We start from the raw sequence: 17,587 nt of genomic DNA, 5'->3' as shown, positions 1-17,587 counted from the left end.
TCTGGGAGCAGAGTCCCCTTGCTTAGCCTTCTGAGCTGTGTGGAGACTCGGCCACGCCCGCCTCTCTATTGAGGGCCACACGGAGGAGCCCTGCCTTGAGAGCATTCGGTGGGGCTCCCTGTGCACGCAGAGGGAGCGTGAGCCAAGACGGTCTGCCATGGCCACCGCCCTGCCCCTGGTACCACCTCGGGGTCTGGCACACAGTAGGAGCTCATTACGTGGAGGGGTGGACAGACAAGATGTACAAGTAAGCAGGTGGAGGTGTGTCCACTTTTCTTGGCCTTTGTGGCGGGTCCCAGGCTGTATGGTTAGTGGTCTTGCCATTTACCCTCCAGGACCCTGGGCACCCCCACTCAGCAGCCGTGAGGGAGGTGGCTAGCGCTGGGGCAGCCTAGATACAGTTCCCGGCCGGTTGCGTTGGACTGTCATGTTGAGGGATTAGGCCCCGTAACTGCAGCCTCTGGGCTTCCCGCTGGGGATCTGAGGAATCCCAACCTGTCCCAGCTTCTCAGGGCTGGAAAGTGGGCCTCGTGGGACCAGCCAGGGCCTTCCAGGGCAGCAGGAGCTGGCTGAGGCAGAGAAGGCGGAGCCAGGTCCTGTGGCATGTCTGTCCTGCCTCCTGGGGCCAAACAAGGGGGGGAAATGCTTCCAGAAGCCAGGTGCTGGGAAGAAGACTGCCCCTTGCGTTTGAAGAGTCATTCGTTCATTCATTCGTTTGCTCGTTTACAGAATATTTCTGAACCCCCTAGTATGCGCCAGGCTCTGAGGATAGAGCTCACGTTCTAGTGAGGGGACAAACGCACCCTGGCCTTGGGGCGGGGCAGTGGAACCGTCACTGGGGAGACCTCTGGCTTGGGGGATGCGGGGGCAGGGCGTCCGCCCCGGCTGTCGAGGTGGGTGGCCAGGCCTGGCACACATGCCTCTGACCCCTCTCCTCCATCCCTGCAGCTGAAGGCACCCGGTGCCCCGACCCGCCTGCAGGCAAGCCCGCGATGGCGGCCAAACGCAAAGGCGGCCTGAAGCTCAACGCCATCTGCGCCAAGCTGAGCCGCCAGGTGGTGGTGGAGAAGGGAGCGGAGGCCGGCGCCCACGCCGAGGGCAGCCCACTGCGGCCCCGGGACAAAGAGCGCAGTGGCCCTGAGTCGGGGGTGGCCCGGGCCCCCCGCAGCGAAGAGGACAAGAGGCGGGCGGTGATCGAGAAGTGGGTGAACGGCGAGTACAGCGAGGAGCCGACACCCCCGCCCGTGCTGGGGCGCATCGCCCGGGAGGGTCTGGAGCTGCCACCCGAGGGCGTCTACATGGTGCAGCCCCAGGGCTGCAGCGACGAGGAAGACCACGGCGACGAGCCCCCCAAGGATGGCAGCGTCGTCGAGGAGAAGGACTCGGACGGGGCAGCCTCCAAGGCTGATAGTGGCCCCAGTGCCAAGCAGGCTTCAGGTGGGTGTCTGAGCCCCGGGCGGGACATAACCCCACGAGGAGGGCGGCCCGGCGGGGAAGGAGTGGTGTGTCCACAGCGCATGCCCGCTTCCCTCACTCTTGCTCCAGATAGTGACGCCTCATTCAGGCCCAGGGAGGACCCCTGAGGAGGGGCAGCAGGGGTGAGGAGGGAAGGGCCTGAGAAGGCAGCTTCCCAGACGTGTGAGCCGGGCTGGGGTGGGCTGCCAAACACACAGTAGGTCTTCAGGAAGCAGTGGATGGACGGATGGACTGGTGGACAGGCTGATGGATGGATGGATGGATGGATGGATGGATGGATGGACGGACGGACGGCGTGTGGGTAGACGACTGTCCACACGCACCTGCACAGGGAGGAGCCTGTTGGGGGGCGCAGTACCTGGACATGCGTGTGGGGAGCAACACCCAGCCGGCATATCCCGTTACACCCACCTGCCCCAGACGCGGTCCCCTGGCTGACCGCTTTCCCACGAGACGGCTAAGAGCTGGCTCTTCTGGTGTCTGCGTGTCCTTCGATGCAGAGCTCCTTCTGCCCTGGGGAGGGAGGGCCTAGGTTCTGGGTGGGAGGGTGTCTCCGCTAGGACTGGAACTCTGGGCCTGGGGTCTTTTTTCAGCTCCCCAGCCTCATTCCCAGCCTGTGGCTGGTGTCCCGAGCCTTCCCTGCCCGCTTCCCGATCCCCTTCGCCTGCAGCGAGGGGCGCATCTCCTCCCTGCGCAGCCACATAATTATGCATATAAGATATAAACAGAGCTGTTTAATTATCCTTCGCCACATCAGTGACAGAGTAATTAGCAAACATTGCAAGATCAATGAGGAAAAGTGTGACCTTCAGTTTCCTCTGATAGGAAAAGCCCTTGCCGTTCCCAGACACAAGGTGATTGCGCTGGGCCTGAGGAGAGGGGAGGGACAGGGACAAGGCCCACTGTCCCTTCAGCGCCCCAGCACCTCCCGGGGGAGCGGAGAGCTAGGATGGCAGGAGGCAGGGCCAGAACTGCCAGTGGCCTCGTGGCTGCAGGCCTCGCCCCTCGGGTTTGAGGCCCAGTGGGACTGCAGGGTGACACCCAGGGCGGCCTGCTCAGCCCGGGCACTGGAGCCAGGCAACCGGAGCCCAGGCTGCCCACCGTGGGCTTGGGAATGCAGGCCTCTGGGCTGCCCCTGGGACCCCTGCCTGGCCCCCTCCCTGCTCTAAGCCGCCTGCCCTTCAAAGCCTTCTGTTTCTCTGCCATATATAGTGAGGGCTCAGCTGCCTCCAGCTATTTTTAGCCCCTTTCCCTGGTCCCTGAGCCACTGAATCTAGCAGCCAGGGCCCACTCCTCCCAGACTGGGTCCCCAACCCCAAGTAGCTTGAGGTCAGGACAGCAGCCCACCGGCCATCCCGCCCAGAGGAACAGCTGTCCGTCGGTTCCTTGAGTCACTCTGCCCACCTTGTGTGCCAGGTGCTGCCCGTGACTGTCCTGTCCTCACCTGGCGCGTCCCGGTCCCCACAGGACTACCCTTCTCCCTGTCCTCCCAGGAGCTCAGAGGCTCTTTCTACATGCTGCTAGGTTCTCTCTTGTGCCAGAGCCCAGCCCCGCTCTCAGACCACTTCCAGGTAGGGGTGGGAGGAAAGCCCTCATCGGCTGCCCTGTTGGGTCCTGGTCCGCCCACCCCTGCTTCGGCCACGCCTTCCCCTGGCCATGCTTTTAGGACCCCCAGCCTGGGGTCCTGCCGCTCTGTGTGCCTGGGTGTGCAGGCTCAGACATGAGTGGAGAGAACACACATGTGCCCTGGGGCCCAGGTGAGTCCCACCCACCTGTGTGTACCCACTCCTGATTCAGGGTGTAGCACACAGTCGGTGTTCAGCGAGTGTTGTGTGCAGGAAGGCGCGTGCTGGGGAGTCGCAGGCCTATTGTGGCGGAAGGTTGTGTGTGGAAGGGGTTTGTCTCCAGTGAACAGCCCCAGGCAGAATGGGGTCATCTTGCCCCCGCCATCCTGAGACTCATCTTGGGGAGCTGGCTGTGGAGTTTGGGGTGGTTTGTGTACACGTGTGTGTGTGGGCGGGGAAGGTCGCTAGGGCTTCGAGCTCGAGTGTGCACGCGTGCATGCGTGTCCCTGTGGGGAGATTGCTTCGGGGGATTCTCCTTGTGCCCCGCTGTGGACACAGTGGGGCGATAGATGGGCCGCCCTCAGCCACTGCCTCTACGGCCTTGACTCTCCTCGGGGTGGCCCACCCTCGTGCGCGAGCACAAGTGACCAGAAGGTGGCAGGGAGGTTTGAAGGACTGTCTACGTCATAAGTCTTGGCTGGGGTGGGCGGGCCCTGAGGGAGTCTGAGTGAACACATCCGCAGGCTCTCTGCCCCGTCGGCCCTGTTGTCTGGGGCCATCAGCAGCCTGGGGGGCCAGGAAGGGCCAAGGGGACAGGTCCTGAGGAGGCTTGGGGCGAGCCTCTCATCCTCCCAGGGATAAGGAGCCTGTGTGTCCATTTGTGGGGGCCAGGGAGGGTCCTCCAGGCAGGCTCAGCCAGGCCCACCCCTGACCCCATCCCCAGTGGCTCCCTCAGCCCCTGGAGTCCCTCCTGACGGCCCAGCCACTGGCTCAGAGCCCTACCTGTCCCCAGCCCCCATTCCCACCCCCACCCTGGGAGGCAGGTTCGGATCTGGCCTTACTTCCAGTAAAATGACTTCTCCTTCATATTAGGCCAAGGCGAGAGAGCGGAGACATTTATGAAACTTTGTTTAATGTACTGAAAAGCCATCGGCCAGAACATTTAGGAAATTGATTTTCCTGGCATTGATGAACTCGTTTTATTTTACCCCAGTATTAATTACTTTTTTTTTAAACAAATTAATTTAAGAGTCGTAAAACCTAACAAGTGAGCCAAATGTCCATAGATCATGTCCCGCTCCACCCCTTCCCCAGGCCGGCCCCCTCCCTCTGTGGGCAGGGCGGCGGGGGGCGGGTGTGTGGGTGGGGGGGGCGGGTCCTGTCCCTTGGCTACCCTGCTCCCTCCCAGAGGTGACGGCCCCTCTCCTCCCTGCCGTAGGCGAGGCCTCCTCGCTGCGGGACTACGCGGCCTCCACCATGACCGAGTTCCTTGGCATGTTTGGCTATGACGACCAGAACACGAGGGACGAGCTGGCCAGGAAGATCAGCTTCGAGAAGCTGCACGCGGGCTCCACACCCGAGGCGGCCACCTCCTCCATGCTGCCCGCCTCCGAGGACGCCCTCAGCAAGCGGGCGCGGTTCTCCAAGTATGAGGAGTACATCCGCAAGCTCAAGGCCGGCGAGCAGCTGTCCTGGCCGGCCCACGGCACCACAGCCGAGGGGCGGGCCGGCAAGGAGGCCCTGGGCTCGCTGCCTGGCCTGCGGCTGCCCAGTAGCACCGCGCACCTGGAGACCAAGGCCACCATCCTGCCCCTGCCCTCACACAGCAGTGTCCCCATGCAGGGCCTGGTGGCCCGTGCCTCCAAGTACGACTTCTTCATCCAGAAACTGAAGACGGGTGAGAACCTGCGGCCCCAGAACGGGAGCGCCTACAAGAAGCCGTCTAAGTACGACCTGGAGAACGTCAAGTACCTGCACCTCTTCAAACCCGGGGAGGGCAGCCCCGACATGGGAGGGGCCATCGCCTTCAAGACGGGCAAGGTGGGGCGCCCCTCCAAGTACGACGTCCGGGCCATCCAGAAGCCGGGCCCCGCCAAGGTTCCGCCCACCCCCAGCCTGGCTCCTGCACCCCTCGCCAGCGTGCCCACTGCTCCCAGTGCCCCCGGGCCAGGCCCTGAGCCACCTGCCTCCCTGCCTTTCAACACTCCCGAGTACCTGAAGTCAACCTTCTCCAAAACAGACTCCATCACCACGGGGACCGTCTCCACTGTCAAGTAAGGCGTGCACCACCCTCACTGCCAGCCCTGCACTCGGGACTGGAGTGGCCCGGAGGCCCACTTCCTGCCTCTGAAGCTCACACTTATGGACACACACACCCACACCTTATGCACATCCACTGTGCACCCAGATTCTCACACACATGCTTCCGCACACGCGCGCACGCACACACACACGCACGCACACGCACACACACTCCTCTGCCTACATAATCGCTCAGACTCAATTCATGGACCCGCACACTATACATCTTGCTGTGCGCACACACGCTCTCACAGCGGGTACAGGCACACCTTGTTTTATTGCGCTTTGAAGATATTGCATATTTTTACAGATTGAAGGTTTGTGGCAACCCTGCACTGTCGGATGACGGTCAGCATTTTTTAGCAATAAAGCGTTTTTAATTTAAGGCATATGCATTGCTTTTTCAGACATAATGCTATTGCACACTTAATAGACTACAGTATAGTGTAAACGTAACTTTTCTACGCTCTGGGAAACCAAAAAAATTCGTGTGACTCGCTTTATTGCGATACTCACTTTATGGCGGTGGTCTGGAAGTGAACCTGCAGTATCTCCAGGGTCTGCCTGTACTTCTGTGCACGTGCTCATCTGCTAACACACATGCCACAGGGTACTGTAACCCCCATGTGCCCGTGACAGGCTTTCTCTGCCTGCCACCATGAGGGCCAGTTGCGGGCTTATGGTTGGCTGGGAAAGCCCTACTCCGGGCTGGGGGTTCTGGGTTCCAGGCTGGTGGCCAGGGCTCCCAGGTTCAGAGCCTGCGCCATGGGGAAGGCAGCAAGAGAAGGTAGGAGGCTGGGGTGGGGTGGGCACACCCAGCGCAAAGCCCTAGACAATGGCAAAATAATTGATGGATCAATGTGTGGGGCTGAGTGAGACCCTTCCCCTCAACCATCCCTCCTGGAGGCGGGTCCAGAAACCTGGGAGTAGATCTAGGGAGCTGCCCTCGGCGTCAAGGAGGCCTTTCCGACCACCCAGCCACACTTGCTTGGTGCTGTTCTTGCCCTTTCCCCTGGCGTCTTCCCCAGTGGTACCTGGTACCCCTCTTCAGCCAGCAGCATCCTGACTCTCTGTGTGCAAGGCGGCCAGGCCCCAGCTTCCCAGGCTTCCTATGCTGTTGGACTCTAGGTCAGATCCACGCCCAAGGTAGGGCCCTCCAGCCCTGCCAGCTGAAGACGGCCCAGCCCTTGCCAAAGGTGGGCTAATTGAACCTGTGCTAGTTTTCTGCCGAAGGACTTTTCCAGTCCCACCCTAAGTGCCCGGAACACTACACAGTGAGCGAGAGAAGGGCCAGGGCCCCAGGGCAGGGAGCTGCCCCCAGACACTCTTGGGGCATGAGACCACCTCGTCTGCTAATCAGCTGTGCCCTGTGTGTCTCTCACCAGGAACGGATTGCCCACAGATAAACCAGCTGTCACTGAAGATGTAAACATTTACCAGAAATATATTGCCAGGTAGGCCCCTGGGGAGGAGACTGCCATGGAGAGAAGGTGGGTGGGGGCAGGAATGCCTGGGGACCATGGGACCATACGTCCATGTGACCACTAGTACCAAGGTGCCTGCTGCCTCCCCGCCCCCATGCATTCCTGCTTCCAAACCCTCCCCAGGCCTGCCCTCTGCCCCGTCTCAGAGCCCCCACCCCCTTGATGTGGTCCAGGCCACACGCCCTTAAGCAGCTTGTACCCCAGGCAGGACTGGGGTACCTGAAAGGGCCCGAAGGCGGGGCCCGGCCACAGGTGAGTGCAGGCCCCCCCTCCACAGCTCACTGTGGGCTTCCCTGGTGGCACAGTGGTTAAGAATCCGCCCGCCAATGCAGGGGGAATGGGTTCAAGCCCTGGTCCGGGAAGATCCCACATGCCGCGGAGCAACTAAGCCCACACGCCACAACTACTGAGCCTGCGCTCTAAAGCCCGCGAGCCACAACTACTGAGCCCGCGAACCACAACTACTGAGCCCGCGTGCCACAACTACTGAGCCTGTGCTCTAGAGCCCGTGCTCCGCAACAAGAGAAGCCACCACAATGAGAAGCCCGCGCACCACAACAGAGTAGCCCCCGCTCACCACAACTAGAGAAAGCCCGTGCGCAGCAACGAAGACCCAACACAGCAAAAAATAAATAAATTAAATAAATAAATTAATTAAATAAACATTTTTAAAAAATTTTTAAAAAGGGCTCCACTTGGGGCCGGGTGGGGGTGGGGCAGGCGGGGTTGCAGGCCCCTGTGGAACGGTTGGGGATGAGAAGGGATGTGGGCGGGTGGCCTCAGTGTGCTCCCCCCTCACCACCTGACTCCAGACCTGCCCCTTTACATCCTGAAGGCAGTGGGATTGGCAGGTGAAGAACCTTCAGATTTCGCCCCCCGCCCGCCCCCGCTCAGGCCCCCGGCGGCCAGCCCCTGGGGACGCAGCACAAGGCCGGGGCTGTGCCCTGGCAGCCGTCTTTCTGTTGATCTCCCATAGTTTTGCCGTCGCTCTCTGTGTCTCCCTCCCCTGTCCCTCCCTGTCTTTTCAGCTTTGCTCTGCTCTCTTTATTATTATTATTACCATTATTATCAGTGCCTCAGCAGATGGCCCTTTTGGCAGCTTCAGCTTAAATATTTATTTGCAAGAGTTTCTCCCCTCATGAGGGGCTTCCCTCCCGCAGCCCCATACCATGCGCAGCGCACTGGGGCAGGCAGGCTGAGCCCACCACCTTGTCCACAGTTGTCACGGGGCGCTGTCCCCAGTGGCCATCGTCCAGGCTGTGAGACCCCCGCCCTGGCAGCATCGGGGCCTGGAGAAGGCCTGGGGTACTCTGGAAGGGCAGGTGGTGGCCACGCAGCACGGAGCTCCTGGCTACGGAGCTGGCCGGAGAGCGCGCTCCCTGCCACAGGAAGCCAAACAGATGCTGCGCTTTAAAAATTCATGACTCTTGGACTGTTTCAAGTGTCAGGAAAGCCCAGAACAGAGAGAGCCCTTTAACACCTCTTAGCAACAGAGCCCTGGGCTGGCGCAGCTGGAGTCCCCAGCACCTGGCCCAGCACTGAGTCAGGGGTGGGCGGGCAGCACCTGCAGAAACGGCAACTGGGCCACCTCGGGGGCTCGTGCCTTCAGCATCCCATCCCATCCCAACCCACCCCAGGTCTCTTCCCCTGACCCTGCTCTGGCTTCTGGCTTGGCCTAGCTTCCTCCTCCCATCTTGGTGCCAGGCCTCTGTGCCCCACCTGGCACTCCCTCCCGGGGCAGATAAGGCTGGGTCTGCAGCTCAGTGGGTCTGGGATTCCCAGCGGCCCCGTCACTCGCCCTAGCCTTCTCAGCCTCTGCTCCTTCACCCCAGCAGACCACCTCGGCCCCTCCACATGTCCACCCAGGGCCCCTGAACCGCAGCAGCAGTTCCCTGGAGCATGGGCACGGACTCTGCTCAGCCGCTCAGGCCGAGGACCCTGGAGCTGGCATCCAGAGAGGCCTGAGTCCACCCCCTCTTCCCTGCAGGTTCTCAGGCAGTCAGCACTGTGGCCACATCCACTGCGCCTACCAGTACCGCGAACACTACCACTGCCTCGACCCCGAGTGCAACTACCAGGTATGTCCCACGGGCACCCGCCCCACTCCTGCGGGCTGGCACAGCAGCGGAGGGGCCTCTTGAAAGCGGGACGAGGTTACTCGGTTCTGCTTGGGCCACCTGAATTTGACTTGGGCAGGCAGAGAGCCCAGAAGAGCTCCCAGCCTGTTCTCGTTCCCAGATTGCTGCCCACAGGCATCTGATAGGGTCTGGAGCCACCTGCGTCCCCGGTGGTAATAATTCAAGCTCCCATTCGCTGAGTCTACCACGCACCAAGGACTGTGCAGACAGCCTGCGTACCTTACCTAATCGAGTCTTCCCAGTGTCCTTAAGAGGCTGGTATTACTGCCCCATTTTATAGATGGTTGTGTTGAGGTTCAGACAGATCGGCCCTTAACGTTCAAAGCCACCTTCTGGTAGGTGCAGAGCAAGTGAACGAGAGGCGGGAGGTGGGCGCGGGTGTTGTGCAGGAGGCCACTGCCTCCGTCTCACCAGGGAGCCCAGCTTGGCAGAGCCCACAGGTGGCAGTAGACACAATGAGTTGTCACCTATCAGAGCTCCTCCCTGAAAGGCCTGGCCCGATTTATCTTCTCTGCTTCTGGGCCTGCCGATGGGGAGACTACGGGGAGGTCAGGGAAGGGTCTGTGGCTCTGGAACCTTTGGAACTGTTCCCTCCAAAGTCCAGGGTGCTGGCCTTGGGGCAGTCTGGGCTGCCTCGACCCAACAGGATGATTTATAAGGAGACTGGAGGGCCCTGGGGCCAGGCCCAGCCTCCTGCCCACCAGGCCCTCTCCCGGCAGAGGTTCACGAGCAAGCAGGACGTGATCCGGCACTACAACATGCACAAGAAGCGGGACAATTCCCTGCAGCACGGCTTCATGCGCTTCAGCCCGCTGGACGACTGCAGCGTCTACTACCACGGCTGCCACCTCAACGGGAAGAGCACCCACTACCACTGCATGCAGGTGCCCCGCCCTCCACCCTCCCCCACCCCCGGAGGCAGGCCTGCCTCAGGCAGGGCCGCTCCCTGTGTCCCTTCCCAGGGCTGGACGGCCAGAGGAGAGAGTCCCGGGGGCTCAGGCTTGGGCAGTGTCCGGTGGGCCAGGGTGGGACCTTCCCCATGGCCATACTTGGTGCGGGTGAAATTCAGCGAGCTGTTTATACAGACCGACATTTTTCAGCCTTTAACACCAAGAGCAGCATTGCAAACGGTTCCTGAGGAGGTTTTTGTTTAATTCTTTGCTTTAATGCCACGCAGAGTCTGGGCTTTTTCAAGGTGTCAGGTCCAGGGGGAGCGACTTTGGTTTGCAAATAGCAGCCCTGCGCCTCCCCCGGTATTTGTCAGGGGGTTGTTATGGCCTCCGTGAAACAACCTGGGCCAGGAGGAGAGGGGGGCTCGCTCTCTGGGCTCTGAGATGGTGCAGACACTGGCACGGTCCAGCCCTCAAGAGTGTTCAGATTCCACTGGTTTTTACTCAATATGGCAACGTTGCCTGCCTTGGCCCAGCTAGGGTGGGGTAGGGAAGGCCCTGTGCCAGAAACTGTTCGCCAAACAAGTCCCCGGCCTACAGGTGACCTCCAGGCCCCAGGGTCCAGCCCTGCTCACCCCCGGGGCTTTAGAGGTAGAGCCACAGACTGGGGACCCCTAAGCCACCTCCTGCAAGATGGGACTCCCACGCCTGTGTGGGGACGTATCCAGGGCTCTCTGAGGACGACCCACGCCCAGCACGGGCCAGGCCCTGGGGGCCTGAGGGGTCGTCCTACCTTAACCTCGGTGCCCCCAGTTGGACGTTTACAGGTGCAGAAACTCCCCCGAGCAGGCTCAGCTGCACCCAGCAGCACAGCCGCTCTGACCTCGCCGGGGTGCCTGGCCTCGGTTCCCCTGACTGCCACTCTGGCCCCTGCAGGTGGGCTGTAACAAGGTGTACACGAGCACGTCGGACGTGATGACCCACGAGAACTTCCATAAGAAGAACACCCAGCTCATCAACGACGGCTTCCAGCGCTTCCGAGCCACCGAGGACTGCGGCACGGCCGACTGCCAGTTCTACGGGCAGAAGACCACGCACTTCCACTGCAGGTGAGTGGGAGGCAGCCGGGGGGGCCTCCTGGCCCGGGGAGGGACGGCAGGCAGGGCCCCAGGCCCGTGGGTGGCTCGGGGCCCCACCTCCTCAGGGGAGTAGGAACAGCAGCAGAGGGCTGCTCAGAGGCCCCGCCTTAGTTTCTGGCCTGGTCTTCCATCCAGAGGCCCATCCCTCCCGGGGCCACCGTGGGAGCAGGGCAGGGCCTCTCCCTGGCCCCGTGAGGCCCCATGACAGCCTCCCGATGTCCTGCCAGGCGCCCCGGCTGCACATTCACCTTTAAGAACAAGTGTGACATCGAGAAGCACAAGAGCTACCACATCAAGGACGACGCCTACGCCAAGGATGGCTTCAAGAAGTTCTACAAGTACGAGGAGTGCAAGTACGAGGGCTGTGTGTACAGCAAGGCCACCAACCACTTCCACTGCATCCGCGCCGGCTGCGGCTTCACCTTCACCTCCACCAGCCAGATGACCTCCCACAAGCGCAAGCACGAGCGCCGGCACATCCGCGCCTCGGGCTCGGGCATGCTGGGGCTGCCGCCCTCGCTGCTGGGCGCCAAGGACACGGAGCACGAGGAGTCCAGCAACGACGACCTGGTTGACTTCTCCGCCCTGAGCAGCAAGAACTCCAGCCTCAGCGCCTCCCCCACCAGCCAGCAGTCCTCCGCCTCCCTGGTCACCGCCACTGCCACCTCCGAGGCTGGGCCCAGTGCCACCAAGCCTCCCAACAGCAAGATCTCGGGGCTGCTGGCCCAGGGCCTGCCTGGATCCATCCCCCTGGCACTGGCCCTCTCCAACTCGGGCCTGCCCAGCGCCGCGCCCTACTTCCCCATCCTTCCGGGCCGGGGCAACACCTCCCTGCCTGTGGGTGCCCCCGGCCTCATGGGTACCATGTCGTCAGGGACAGCAGCCTCAGTAACCCCCGACACGCCCGCTCTGGCTGCCTCGGGAGCTGGCGACTCGGCCGCAGCGGCAGCTGCCTCTGTCCCGGTGCCCCCTGCCTCCATCATGGAGAGGATCTCTGCGAGCAAGGGCCTCATCTCGCCCATGATGGCCAGGCTGGCTGCGGCCGCCCTCAAGCCCTCTGCCACCTTTGACCCAGGTGAGCAGGCTGGGCCCTGCCTGGGAAGCGAGCACCTCTCCAACCCCAGGAGCTCTCTGGCCTCGGTGCAGAGCCGAGCAGCGGGTGTTTGGCAGAAGTGTCTTCTGTTCCCTGCCCCCCGAGACCCCTGCCCCCTTCTTTGCCTGGTCTCTGCCTCCATCCTCTTTATTTCCTATTCGGGGCCCCTCTTTCTGGCCCACCCACCCCAGGCAACTCTTGTTTCTGTTTTTTTCAATCTGTGAAGGGGAAGCAGTAATCCCGGCCTCACGGGGTACCTGTGCATCCCGGGGCAACCGCTAGCTCCCCCCGACCCTGCCATGTCGCCCTGGGCTAGTAGGGGCTCCCAGCCCCTAGTGGGAGCAGTCCCAGAGCCCCAGGCTTCCCTGGGACCTCTTCCAGGTGACTGGGAGGGCGTGTGAGTCCAGCCGAGTGGCAGGGTGGCCGCGGTACAGGCATGCTCAGGGGATTCGTGCCTGGACAGCCCGTCAAGGCCAAGGATGCCCTCCCAGGGTCTCCCTGTCCATCAGCGCTTTCCAGTCGCACTTTCTGTGGTAGTGGAAACGTTCTGTTCCACACTGTCCAATATGGTAGCCACTGGTCACATGGCTGTTGAGTGCTTGAAATTGGCTAGCGTGACCCAGGACCTGGATTTCAACTGGAATTTCTTTCACTTGAGCCAGACCCGGCCACTAGCTGCCATGTTGGAGTCGCCAGGTCACATCTGTGTCCTTCCTCTGGCTCATCGTGGAGAGAGGTTCTCCTTTCTCCCAAGTTTTTTGCTCTTGAGAAAATTTTTTACTCTTTTTCTCTGGATTTTTTTTGGCTTTTCTGTTTCCCTCACTCCTCTCCCTCTGTTCTCCCCCATCCGGGTAATTAGCATTAGTCAAATGCTTAAGAAGAGTTCGGCTCACATCTGGGACGTGGCTCACTTCCTTCCTTCCTTCCTTCCTTCCTTCCTTCCTTCCTTCCTTCCTTCCTTCCTTCACTTATCAACCACTGGTGCTCACTGAGGGCAGCTTGCTGGCAGGCCAGGCACCAAGCCAGTGCTGGGGACACGGCAGGGAAGAAGAGAGACAAACACTCCTGCCTTGTGGAGCTGATGGAACAGTGTGGGGCATAGTCTGTCCCCAAGTATACCCCCTGGGAGGTGGCCAAGTCGAGACTTGGACCTCAACAGCTGGCTTCTGAGCCCGGGCGCCCTGCTCCTCTGTGAGACTGTCTCGAGACCCACCAAGACTGAGGGTCCCCGCAGCCCACCCAGGGCTCTGCGCAGTGCCCCCAGAGAGACCAGTGCTTGGCAGGAGGGTCAGAGCCCTGTTTCCCTAGGGACCCTGGGCAAGTGGCTTTGGGGAGCTCCTGGAATGTGGACTCTGAATTCTGAAAACTGAATATCATGTTCCCAGTGGGACGCTCCTATCAGCTGTGACCCACCTTCCACTCCAAGTGTGGGTGTCAGGCCTGACTGCCGGGGGCCGCGCGCCTCCGGCGAGGTGCCTGCAGGCTGGGACCACGCTGGGCTCCGTGGCCAGACTGTCAAGTACTTTCTTTTCTTTAGAAAAAGCTCCTTCCCCGAAAAGAAAGGTCAAGTGAAGGGAAGGGGGCCATTTTCCTTTATTTTTTAATAAAATGCCACTTGCTGTCTGTGAAGCAGCTCTCCGTCAGCTGCAGCGCCTTGGGGCAGATTAATATTTCAGTCACTTGGGGATTGTGGGGAAAGGCTCGGTGGACATGTTCCTGTCAGCAACTTCTTTTGCCCTGTTCTGCTTGGCCTCCCGAATCCTCTGCCCGCTCAGCTCCGGCCTTTCCCCGCCATGCCTACACCCCGCCAGCTTCCCCCACCCACCCCGTCCAGCCCAGCCTGGCCAGGGTGGGCCTCATATCCCTGCCCTGGACAGCTTGACGGGCGAGGTCACATAGTTTGAACCGCTCTGATTGGCTGTCAGCTTCCATAGCCCTGACACAGCAGATGCCCCTCCTGGGCATGCTCAGTGGAAGGCAGGGCTGTCGCCCCGGCAACAGTGGGGACGGGACCTGCGGAGGGGGCGCAGCTCCCAGTCTCGATCTGCCACTTTCCCTCAGCATTAACAGAGTCTTTAATAAAAGCCTAAGCGGCAGCTCCACAAATTGACTGTGACAGTCGGTGGAGAAGAGGAAGGGCCCCCGCCCCCGTCCCAGCCCCCTCCCCATCCTCCCGCCCTTCTCCTCCAGGAGGCCCTGAGCCAGGACAACTTTGACATAATTTTGCAATAATTATCACTTGAAGAATTGCCACACAGGGGGAAGCGTCACAAGCGATCATGTCAGTGGGGAGAACCGCTGACCAGCAGCCAGGGCTCCCCAGGGGCCCAAGCCCACCCGGCCCGCTACCCTCCCTTCGGGGGGCTCCGGTTTGTGCCCATATGAAGCCCTCAGTCCCTCTAACACCATCTTCCCTCCCCCCCTCCCCCATAGGAAATGGGCAGCAGGCCACCCCTGCCAGGTTCCCCCCAGCCCCGGTGAAGCAGGAGCCCGGTGAGAGTGCTGGCGCCCCAGGTCCCCACGAGGCCTCCCAGGACCGCAGTTTAGACCTGACTCTGAAGGAGCCCAGGTGAGGCGAGGCCCAGGCCTCCCAGCTCTGCCCCTCTGCAGGAGGCTCTGGGGACAGCACCCTCAGAGCCAGACTCCATGGGGCCAGGGGCCAACCCCTCCTGACAAGGGGTCATCCTCCTGCCCAGGCAGATGTAGCAGGCGGGGCCAGAGCCCCAGGGGCCAGCTGGGAGGGGTGAGTCTCTGGGCCCGGTCCCATGTACTGTCTGAGCTAAAGCCCCTTGGTTTGTGTGTTCCAGTAATGAATCAAATGGCCACGCAGTCCCGGCAAATTCATCTCTTTTATCCTCGCTTATGAATAAGGTAAGAACCATCCATCACACGCCTCCCATTCCCCCACCCAGAGAAATTAAAGCTGTGCTGGGGAGAGTGGGGGGGATGTGTTTGTTTTTTAATGTTTTGCCTCTAATAAGATGAGTTTGTACCATTTAAATTTTGAGGCCATTTTTCATCGGATATAATTTCAGAGCCACTGCTTACAAATTAATTTAATGAACTGGCTGAAGAAATATATTCCAGCCTCTGACACCCTTTTTTTCCCTTCACATGGAGGGCTCCAAAAGCTTTTCCGGAGCCCTCTAACTTCTTTCACTCTTGGTTATTAATTTTATTAATTTTATATATTTTTTTGTTTGTTTATAAAGGTGGAGGGGGAGACCAAAGTGGGAGCAAAGCATCAATTTCCACTTTTCGGGTTGAGTAATGGTCTCGGACGCCTTCCGCAGAGGTCGCTCCAGAATATTTATTTTAAATAATGCAGGGTCTTTGTAAATTATACATCATCGCAAATATATTTTCCCCCTTCACATGATAAATTTGACTACAGCAAGATTAATTAGGTTACCGTACACAAGTGACTATTGAGGAGGGAGCTGGGCCCGGGCCGGACCTCACGGAGTGGGGTTCCTACTGCGCCCATGGCCTCCCACTGGCCTCTGCCCCTTCGGTTTGCATGCCCTCTGCCTTCTGCCCTTCCCTGCTCGCTCTCTTGCTCCTCTTTTCCGTTCTTAGGTCACTGCTCCCTGCACCCCCTTGTTCCTTCCTGTCGGAGACCCACACCCCACGTGGGTCGCGCCTTTCCGCGGACTCCCCCGCCCCCTCCTCTGCCAGCAGCAGCGAGCCTGCCTTGGTCTCACCCCTCGAGCCTCCTTCCCTCCCTCTCTGCTCCTCCTTTGTGTGCCTTCTCTTGTTCTCAAGGAATTCGTGCGGGTTCCCCCCATGCCTCCTCCTCCTGCACTTCTTTTGAAAACCTGGCAGGAGAATAACCAGGGAGCCGCTTAGTCTGGGGAGAGCTGGGCTGGAGTGTGTGCCCTGAGTCTCGGCCTCAGATTGAGTGATGGCTCCTAGCAGCACAGGGTTTGTGCGGCAGAGCCCCGGCAGCTCCACGGGGCCGGGGCAGCGCCGCAGGCCGCCCGCGTCCATTCAGTGAGGGCTCTTCCGTAGCCAGAGCCGCGTGGGGTCGGGCCTCCTCTCCTCCCGGCTGCCAGCACCGCGATGCTCTGGTCAGTTTGGAGAGGCCCGAGCGGCCCAGAGCTGCCACTCCTCCCAGGGCAGTCGGGTCAGGTGTCCTGAGGTCCCCAGCCTGAAGCACGGGCCTGTCCTCCTCGCAGATGTCTCAGGGCAATCCCAACCTCGGCAGCCTGTTGAACATCAAGACAGAAGCGGAGGGGAGCCCCGCCGGGGAGTCCTCGCCCTTCCTGGGCAAGGCCGTGAAGGCGCTGGTTCAGGAGAAGCTGTCAGAGCCCTGGAAGGTCTACCTTCGCAGGTGAGGGGCTTGCCGTGTGAGCAAAGGGGGAGGGAAGGGCCACGCCCACTCGTCCCGGGGGCACGTGTTCCCCCCACGAGGCTGTTCCCCCAGCCTCGCCAGAGCGCCAGGGTCTCCTCTGAGTAGCCGGCCCCTCTGCCAGGTTTGGCACCAAGGACTTCTGCGACGCCCAGTGTGACTTCCTCCACAAGGCCCACTTCCACTGCGTGGTGGAGGAGTGCGGCGCGCTTTTCAGCACCCTGGACGGGGCCATCAAGCACGCCAAGTGAGTGGGGGTCCGGGGGGCCTGTTTAAACCCAGCCCCACTTGTCCCAGCCTGGCTTGGGGCTGGGTGGGCCGGGGTGGGGCTGGGGGGTGCACAGGCCTCTAGCAGCCTTCCAAGCAGGACCCGTGTGCGGTTCCCACGAGACCTCAGAAGCTGAGCTGGCTTCTCAGAAGGTGCTGCCTGGCAAAAGGCAGGCTTCCTCATCTCCCACTGGCTCAGCCCCCAGCCGTGTCCTCTGAGCCCACCCAGGCCCCGCCTTGAGTAAGAGCTGCTTCTCCCCGCCGGGCCCATGCAGCCGTCAGCCCTCCCTCCCACAGATGCTCCTGCAGAGGCAGCTGGAGAGACCCAGCTCTGACCCCGGCAGGGACCCTAAGTAAAGGCTTTTCCAAGCCACAGTACTGCATTTGTAGATTCTCTTTGACCTAAAAACAATGAAATTAATTTGTACAATTCGTTGAGCAGCAAGCTCAGCCGCCTACTGTAATTGAACCCAGAACTGGTAAACATTTACAGCAGATCTTCACCGCTCTCTAAGCCCCGGGTCAGGCTCTTCTCACTGCTTAGGCGGCCCCAGCTGCTGGTCTGAGACCCCCCTTTAAATGTCGGAGCAGGTTCTGGAAGGACGGGCTTCATGAGCCAGGACCTGCTGTACCCAACCCCTCCCGAGTAGGGAGAGGCTAGGGACAGCACATCAGGAAGGTCACGAGTAGGAAGGTGTAGTTAGGGCAGAGCCAGGAGCCCAAGTTGAAGATCAGAGGACATAGCAGTGTGTTCTCAGTCCTTCCCTCCTGGTGGGAGGCCTCTGGCACCTGGCAGTGAAGATGCGGTGGGGACACTGGGCCCCTAGGCTTGTGATGGGGTCATACATAGGCAGGCAGGCAGGCAGGTGTGCCAGGGAAGGGC

The 17,587-nt window shown here is 60.8% G+C and overlaps 1 protein-coding gene across 3 annotated transcripts in view; it reads left to right on the top strand.

Moving 5' to 3' along the window:
- CASZ1 (castor zinc finger 1) overlaps positions 1 to 17,587 on the top strand; it is a 148,346-nt gene that overhangs the window by 121,617 nt on the left and 9,142 nt on the right. For all 3 annotated transcript variants that reach the window (XM_057532103.1, XM_057532100.1, XM_057532106.1), the window contains 11 exons: positions 949 to 1,437; positions 4,480 to 5,314; positions 6,728 to 6,796; positions 8,814 to 8,904; positions 9,684 to 9,848; positions 10,791 to 10,963; positions 11,221 to 12,068; positions 14,520 to 14,655; positions 14,894 to 14,957; positions 16,265 to 16,419; positions 16,562 to 16,684. In XM_057532103.1, coding sequence (XP_057388086.1) covers positions 949 to 1,437; positions 4,480 to 5,314; positions 6,728 to 6,796; positions 8,814 to 8,904; positions 9,684 to 9,848; positions 10,791 to 10,963; positions 11,221 to 12,068; positions 14,520 to 14,655; positions 14,894 to 14,957; positions 16,265 to 16,419; positions 16,562 to 16,684 — 3,148 coding nt within the window. The remainder of the gene's footprint in view (positions 1 to 948; positions 1,438 to 4,479; positions 5,315 to 6,727; positions 6,797 to 8,813; positions 8,905 to 9,683; positions 9,849 to 10,790; positions 10,964 to 11,220; positions 12,069 to 14,519; positions 14,656 to 14,893; positions 14,958 to 16,264; positions 16,420 to 16,561; positions 16,685 to 17,587) is intronic.

This window comes from Balaenoptera acutorostrata, chromosome 1, assembly GCF_949987535.1.
Source record: "Balaenoptera acutorostrata chromosome 1, mBalAcu1.1, whole genome shotgun sequence".
NCBI lineage: Eukaryota > Metazoa > Chordata > Mammalia > Artiodactyla > Balaenopteridae > Balaenoptera > Balaenoptera acutorostrata.
Note: the sequence above shows the minus strand (reverse complement) of the source record. Positions and strands in the feature narration are given on the sequence as shown.